General features: G+C 37.2%; 1 protein-coding gene and 1 long non-coding RNA gene across 11 annotated transcripts; both read left to right on the top strand.

Moving 5' to 3' along the window:
- Window positions 1-2,864: 2,864 nt before the first annotated feature.
- Window positions 2,865-3,485, top strand: LOC150033939 (uncharacterized). Its single transcript, XM_090317128.1, has one exon. The coding sequence runs from the start codon at window positions 2,865-2,867 to the stop codon at window positions 3,483-3,485; it is 621 nt and encodes a 206-aa protein (XP_090173254.1).
- A 212-nt stretch (window positions 3,486-3,697) lies between these two features.
- LOC150033938 (uncharacterized) lies at window positions 3,698-5,811 on the top strand. 10 transcript variants are annotated; one of them, XR_016531971.1, is made up of 5 exons: window positions 3,698-4,013; window positions 4,112-4,214; window positions 4,301-4,667; window positions 5,068-5,240; window positions 5,473-5,811. It is a non-coding gene; the product is annotated as an uncharacterized LOC150033938 (long non-coding RNA). The 10 variants fall into 10 exon arrangements; XR_016531969.1 differs by having other exon boundaries at window positions 3,735-4,013; window positions 4,112-4,192; XR_016531972.1 differs by having other exon boundaries at window positions 3,742-4,013; window positions 4,289-4,667.
- Window positions 5,812-8,186: the final 2,375 nt, after the last annotated feature.

Below are 8,186 nucleotides of genomic sequence, written 5' to 3'. Positions count from 1 at the left end.
TATTTAAAAATGAAAATATGTTGAATAGATCAAAGACGTAATAGATTTATTTTTTAAAGTTTAAGGGACTTATTAGACACAATTGAAAGCTCAGTGTAGGGATGAACACTAAAACTAACATAATAGATGCATTTTTTAAAAAATTTTTACTAAAAGTTCAGTTCAGTTTAAAATCACAAGGAAATCAAATTTTTCGGTTTAATTTGGTTTTTGATTTCAAAACCGAATTAAACCAAACCGTGTATGTATATATATATTTATCTACTTGTTTATATATATTATACATTATATTTATTATATTATGTATAAAAACCAAAAATCATTTGATAAGTTATTTGGTTTGTAGTGGGAATTAGGATTGAAGAATTAGGGAGACAATCCTATTCTTGTGAAGTAATGATGGACGCTTATTAGAGAACAAAATAATGAGTTCTTTTGGTTATTCATGTTTCAAATTAGCCATTTTAGTCTTTGAATTTTAAGAAATAGATTTAAAAGTTCCCTCTACAAGTAGATTCATTAAATTTAAATAGAAAATTTACTAGATGACTTATGTGGCAAGATGACTTGGAAGGGAAAATTTAATTTTAATATTTCCCTCCTCTCTCTTCTTTCTCCCCCTCTCTATCTCCTCTTATTCTCAATCCAACCTTTTCATTGTCAAGCTTTACACAAAATTAACTTGCAAAATGTCATGGTAGGATGTTCTCAAAGCTCTCTTTCTGCCAACTAATACCCTACAACTTCTAACAAAAGCAACCAACTCTACACGTCCTACCCTTCATAACGTGTTTTTTTTTTTTTTTGTATTCTGTTTGATAACTGAGTTGATTGATGTCTCAAAGGAAGAGTAATGACATGCATTGAGTTTTGTTTGTTCTTTTACTGTGTTTTGCTTATGATTGTAAATCTTGCTTTTGTTTGGAACTTGAGTTTTACTGAATGCATTTGAGGCCAGTTGCTACTTCTTAAGGTTATGGAGTGTTTGAGTTGTGGGTTATATCAGCGTGCAAATGAGATCACGAAGCTGTTTCCTGATCTTTTCGGCTAACCGTCGGCAATGTTGGTGCCAACTGATTCCAGTTCGGTGTAGGTGAATAAGAAATTGAAGATCGGAGTTGTCTAGTTTGGTGGCCAAGCACTGGGAGGGCATAATGTGATTTCTGGACTATTTGGTAGGGTCTCATTGTGTCCACATTTAGAAATCAAGAATAAATGTTTGCTTTTCTGTTCAAGTTGTGGCTATCTGGCAGCTTCTACGATCTTGGTGAAGATTACCTACAGGTTCATGCAAAAGGAAGCACGTTGTATGATTTCAAGGGTGGTCCTGCAAGGATCATGAAATGTAAACATGTAGAACTGAATATGTGCAGTCTTGATGCGAAATGATTGCCATTTGAATACAATTCTTGATTTAAATGCATTTTTCTTTCATCATGGTGGTTTTGATAAGATATGCAATGGGAGGGTTAAGATTGAAAGTCCAGATCAGGTGAAACTCTTTCTTCTCAGAATTTTCATTTTGAGACGTCTTAGTTGTAGTCAAGGCATTAATTGACAGTTCGGTTCTATTTTTAATTTAAGCAAGCTGAAGAAACTACTCAGAAGCTTGATTGGATGGCCTTGTTGTAATTGCTGGAGATGATTCCAACACAAATGCTTGTCTCCTCGCTGAAAACTTTAGGTATTTTTCAGAACTATGAAATTTGTCTATTGCCTCCCTCCTTTTTGCTCTCTTTCTCACTCTCATTGTCATATATGGATAAACTATTATATGTTATTTTTATTGCAGAAATATAAGGTCGAGTAATTAATTACTCTAGTATACCATTTTTTTTTGTGTGCAAGACTCTGTTATTTATATTCCCCTTCTTTCTGTTGTTTTTAAATTAGGAGTAAGAATTTGAAAACCCGAGCGATTGGTTGCCCAAAACCTATTGATGGTGATCTCAAATGCAAAGAGGTCCTCACAAGTTTTGGATTTGATTCTACTTGCAAGGTACTCATTTCTCTTCATAACTACTTTAGAATTCATATTTCGTTTGGACTCAATTTTGGTGACTGTTGCAAAGTTGAAGTAGTTTCTTCAAGAATTCAAGGAAAAAATGGAATGTCGCATTCATGAGATGAGACTCTTAATAGGCTCTGCTGATGTTTATGCAGATATATTCAGAAATGATTGGTAATGTGATGGTTGATGGTCGATCTACAGGAAAATATTACCACTGTAAGTATTTTGCTTAATGAAATTAAAACTAAAAATAGTTCTGATATGTTGAATGTTCATAATAACTGAATTATTGACATTACAAGTATTTCAAGTTCAGATATGTCTACTTTTTCAAAATATATATTTATAAATAAATAAATAGTTCTGATATGTTGAATGTTCATAATAACCAGTGAGACAGAGGCCAGGAGGACTCCTTAATCCACTGCCAGTGTCGGAGTGGAAGTGGGAGCATATTGCCATGGATTTTCTATTTGGATTACCTCGTACTGCTGGTGGACATGATAGTATATGGGTAATAGTAGACAGACTCAACAAGACAGCGCGAATTTTACCGATTAAAGCGACGTCTACACTAGATCAGCTAGCTAAGCTATACGTCGATAAGATTGTGAGTCAGCATGGAGTGCCAGTGTCCATAGTTTCATATAGGGATAGTGTGCAGAAAGCAATGGGAACAAAGTTGAAGTTTGGTACAGCGTTTCATCCTCAGACAGATGGTCAGTCAGAGAGGACCATCCAGACCTTAGAAGACATGTTGAGAGCATGTGTCCTTCAGTTTAAGGGAAGTTAGGATACCCACTTATCACTTATGGAGTTTTCTTATAATAACAGCTATCAGTCTAGTATCGGCATGGCACCATTCGAGGCTTTGTATGGCAGACCATGCAGAACTCCTGTATGCTGGAACAAAGTGGGAGAGCGAAAGCTAGTTGGTCTTGAGTTGGTACAAGTTACGTCAGACAACATTAAGTCGATTAGAGAAAACCTGAAGATAGCTCAAGATCGACAGAAGAGCTATGCAGATAAACGACTAAGAGACTTACAATTCCAGGTTAGAGATCAGGTTTTCTTAAAGTTATCTCCGTGGAGAGGTGTTCTTCGCTTTGGGAGGAAAGGTAAGGTGAGTCCTAGATATATTGGTCCTTATCGGATAACAGAACGAGTTGGACCAGCATCCTATAGACTTGAGTTACCAGCAGAACTTGCCCGAATACATGATGTTTTCCATGTGTCCATGTTGAGGAAATATATTCCAGATCCGTCACATGTGTTGCAAGCACAATCGATTGAGCTCAAAGAAGACTTGAGTTATAAAGAGGAAGCGGTTCAGATCCTCGACAGAAAGGAGCAAGTTTTGAGGAACAAAACGATCCCACTCATGAAGGTCCTTTGGAGACATCACGGAGTGGAGGAGGCAACCTGGGAGTCAGAAGACCAGATGAGAAGGAGTTACCCGACACTCTTCACCTAAGGACTTCTAAATTTCGAGGACGAAATTTCATAAGAGGGAGGTAAGTTGTAAACCCGAGACTTTCCTTGGATTATTTGCTCTTGTCACACATTGTAGGATGTTGGATTTAAGTTATTGTTGTTCCATTGTTGAAGAAAATGACAAAGCTTTTGGTTGAAGTTGTCTTTAATAATTTTGGAATTTATAAATAAAGAAAAGAAAAGAAAGGGAATAAAGAAAAAGAAAAGAAAAGGAAAAGGAAAAAGGAAAAAAAAAAAGAAAGAAAATGAAAGAAATTGGAAACCCATTCGGTGCTTAGGGTTTAAAGTGAGAACCCACTCATTTCAGCCCATTTCTCCATCATTTCCCATTATATTTTCAGAGCATTTCGAGAGAGAGAGTGAAGGAAGAGGAATAAGAAGTTGCTGCTGGTTGGAGGTTGAAGAAGGGAGGAAAAGCTCATGCAAGTGCAACCAAGGAAGAATTTGGGTTCAACCTACCTATCTCTGGTTTTTAAGTCGGTTTGAGCTACACAAGAAGAACTAAGAGGTGAGGCCTGACTTTCTTGAAATTTAATCTATTTTCTAACAAATTTCATGAAAGAAGCTTGAGCTAAATCTGATGTTAAGTTAATGGTTTTTGAAAAGGAAAACAGAGCACAGAATTTTCGTGCAAATAAGAAGGATCTCTGCTTTTTTCTGGTTTTTCGAACATTCTGGGGTGTACAGGTTGGATTAGAAGCTCAATTGAGTATGGTTGGAAAGCTTATTCAATTTCCTATAACTTTTATGAAGAATTCGGGAGCCAAAAATGACTAGAAGTAGGTTTAATTTCAGGAGAAATGTAGAGGGTAGCAGAGAAGCACGAATCTGTATTCACTGTGTTCGAGGGATTTCTGGACAAATTCGTTGAGAATCTCGTTTTTATTACTTCAGATAAGTTGTAGAGGGTTCCAAAATGAAGAGTTTGATATATAGTACATTAATTTTGGTCAAGTACTGAGGAAGTTATGAGTGTTGGAAGTTAGGGTATTGAATCTGGAAAATCTGGAAAGAAAATGTGAAGTGTGATTTTATTTCTAGAATTTAGAATTCATGAGCATGGAAAGACAAGACAATTTATAGTTCTGATGCTCGGTTTCGGTTGTTTGACAGGCCAAGAGGAAATAGGCCGAGTCTATAGACCAGGGAACTAGCCAAGACTGTGAGTGACAAAACAAATTTCAAAAATGATTTCTAAACTGTAATTTATGCTTAAATGGTTTACATGCTTGAATATGAACTTATGAATGATACATGATTTCTATGAATGGTTTCAAGCATAAGTTTTGAGCTTAGATTTTCTATTGAGGTTTATATACGAGCACGTAATTATTAACTTCTTGAAAAGTAGTTGAAACAATACCATTTAAGGTAAAGTATGTATTAGCGAGTGCTATTTAAAGATTTTCAGTTTTTCACGAGCAAGCAGAGTAAGCTTGAGTTTTACGAAAGATAAAGATAAGCATGCATGTTTTAATGTTTTCATGTTGTTTTGTGAAACTTTTAGTGACTACGTGACTGAGATATTGAGCCCGAGGCTATATGGTACCGTGTGCACACAGGTTATATTCCGTTGTTGACGTTGAGTGTACTTCGTGACAACAATGCTGCCGGGAGCGTTGGGTGGGCCCCACTACGACAAACACGATAGGAGTGCTGGGCGGGCCCCACTACATCGTAGAGCTAGTAAACATTGGTTGTACTGGGCGTGCCCTACACAACGTTGATTTGTCATGTTAGTTAAAATGTTTTATATACTTGATATGCCTTGCTAGATTTTAATGACATACTTGCAGAATATTTGAGAAAGCTTTTAGCGTTACACGTTTATGTTTAATGCTTTGATTGAACAGATTTATACGTTTAAAGGTTTATCACGTGTTCTGATTTGCAGATTTACAGTTTTAAATTTAGTCACTCATTGGGCTTCGTAGCTCATTCTTTCAAAATGTTTTCCCACTTTTCAGGTAGAGATCGAGCTCCCGGTGCCTGATAATTGCCAAAGTCTGTTTTCTCCTAAAAACTTCCAGATCAAGCTTCATACGTGGGTGGAGTTGTACATTGTGTCTGTTTATATTGTAAATGTCTTTGTAAGAACTGGGTAGTTTATGGTTGTGTAAGCACTAGATGTCGTGGTTGTGTAAACCCCAGTTGGATATGTTTTTGGTTGTGATATCTCTACCAGGTTATTTTCCAAACCGAGTTATGTCAGGACTGCACTTCATGTGTATCTAAACGTTTTCAGGGATTCCGCTGTGTTGTGTTACATGTAAAGTATTTTATATATAAGATTAGTATGTTTATCAGGTTCAACGATTCAGCAGGGTCAATAGGTATCGTTAGAGGAGGGCGATGTCTGTTGGCTTCACGCCATCTCCCTGACTAAGCTAGCAGGTAGTCTAGGAGAGGGTGTGACAGTAGACATGCTGGAACAATTTTTAGAGAAGAATCTTATTCAGCTACCAGAATGCAAGGGACCGGAACAACCAGGAAAAATAGATGATCCTAACTACTGCAATTATCATTGGGTCATTAGCCACCCAAAGGAAAAGTGCATCGTATTGAATGGGCTAATTCTGAAGTTGGCTCGTGAAAAGAAGATTGAGCTAGATTTTGATGAAGTAGCTCAAACAGATCATGCCACAGTAGTGACAACTTCAAGTGTTCCAACATTGCCTGCGTCTTATTATCAAAGAGAAAACATGATCTAGTTTGGAACCTTCGAGCCTATAGTTTTTCGGTTCCAACAAGAGACTCAAACGACAGACTCCCAAAAGAAAGATGAGCCTGTTGAAGATTGAACAACAAAGGGTAGATCCTCGTGACTTTTCGAAAGAGAAGATAGCAAAATTCCATCCAAAAAGAGTTGCATTCTTATTGAAGCTATAGAAGAAGGAATAAGACTCATAAAAAGAAAGGCAAAAAGATGGCATGGAAGCCTAAGACTGCTTAAGAAGAGGATAAGGACTTCCCTGAACTTCAATGGTCGGTAACTTTGGCAAAAATTTTTCCAAGAAGCTTCCTCCATAACCATCTAGATGAAGTATCAAAAGTTATTGCATGTCATGCTTTCAACATAGCGAAATTTGACAACAATCATATAACTACTGAAGAAGTCGATGATTCAAAAGTAATTGAGCAAAGAATTTCTATCTTTGATTGTATCAAGCCTTCAACTAATCGATCTGAGTCTTCCAAAGATTGAGTATGGCCATGATAGAAGAAGAAAGCCAATTTCCATCTTCTACTGCAACTCGAAATTCAGCTTTCCAGAGGCTAAGTATCTTCACATCAAAGAAAGATCGACCTTCAACATTTTCTTTTGATTGTCTTAAAGATGAAAAGCGATCAACATAAAAGAAAGATGAAAACATTAAAGGTAGAACCATTTCATGAAAAAAAGAACGACGAGAAGATTCACAGTCATGTCCTTTCACGCATGAAGAGAAAGTTGTCTATTGATATAAATAAAAAAGGTTCATTGATGGTGAAGCAAAAGCTCATCATATTGATAAATCCTACAATGAAGAGGATGATCAAAGCCATGATAACATAAGAGCTTCTGAAGTTTAAATGTAGAAGTTCCTCATCGCAAGAGCCTAAACTGCATGTTGCTCCTGGTCTGCATGAACTTAAAAGGTGAACAACCCTAAAGAAAAACAAACTTTGTATGAACTACGTTATGACTTGATCCCTATCATTCTAAAGGGTATGTAGGCAACTTAAAGAAATTTAAGTTCAATCACATGAAAAAAAAAAAAAAAAAAATTGAACTACGTAATGTCTTAATTCCTTTCTTCAAGGGTACCACAACTACCTAAGTATGACACTTTAAAATTGATGTTGTTCGTTTCCATTATAGAATAACACTCCAAAATGAAGATGGTTCTGTTGAGAGCAACACATAAATTTGAAGATGTCCATCTCTACTTGGGGCAACACGACAAATTGAAGATGTTCATCCCTCGTAAAAAAGGTAACCAATAAATTAAAGGCTTAACTTGGAATGACGCTTCGCTTCCTCTTCAAACTCAAGTTTGGAGGCTTCACCACTCCTTCTTCAAAGTCAAGTTTGGATGCTTCACTACTTCCTTTTCGATGTTTGGGTTTGAGGCGACTTCTCTACTTCCCCTCCAAAATGTTCTTCTCCAACCTCTCTAAAATATTGGTGTAGCTTTACTCCCTCCAAAATGTTAGTGCAGCTCCGTCTCTTCTCCAAAATGTTGATGCAGCTCCGCCTAGTCTAACATGTTGTTGCAGCTTTGCCTTCTCTACAAAAATGTTGGTGTAGTTCCACCTCATCTCCAAAAATCGTCTTGTTCTCCTGGCTTCACCTCATATGCGAGATCAAGTCCGGTCTTCCTGGCTTCACCTTATATGCGATATCAAGTTTGGTTCTCCTGGTTTCGCCACATATGTGAGATCAAGTTCGGTCCACCTGGGTCTGCCTCATATGCGAGATAAAGTCTGGTCCGCCTAGCTCTGCCTCATTTGTAGGATCGCATCTGGTCTTTATGGCTCCGCCTCATATGCGAGATCAAGTCTGATCCACCTGGCTTCGCCTCATATGTGAGATCGAGGCCGACCCTCTACACAGTCAAATATGGTTTGCCTTGTTCTGCTTCGTCTGTGTGATCAAGTCCAATCTACCAATTTTGCGTTCGGTCTGCCCATCTTTGCT

Source organism: Benincasa hispida, chromosome 9 (assembly GCF_027475165.1).
Source record: "Benincasa hispida cultivar pf3 chromosome 9, pf3_genome.v1.1, whole genome shotgun sequence".
Classification (NCBI taxonomy): domain Eukaryota; kingdom Viridiplantae; phylum Streptophyta; class Magnoliopsida; order Cucurbitales; family Cucurbitaceae; genus Benincasa; species Benincasa hispida.
This window is presented reverse-complemented; position numbering and strand designations above follow the sequence as displayed.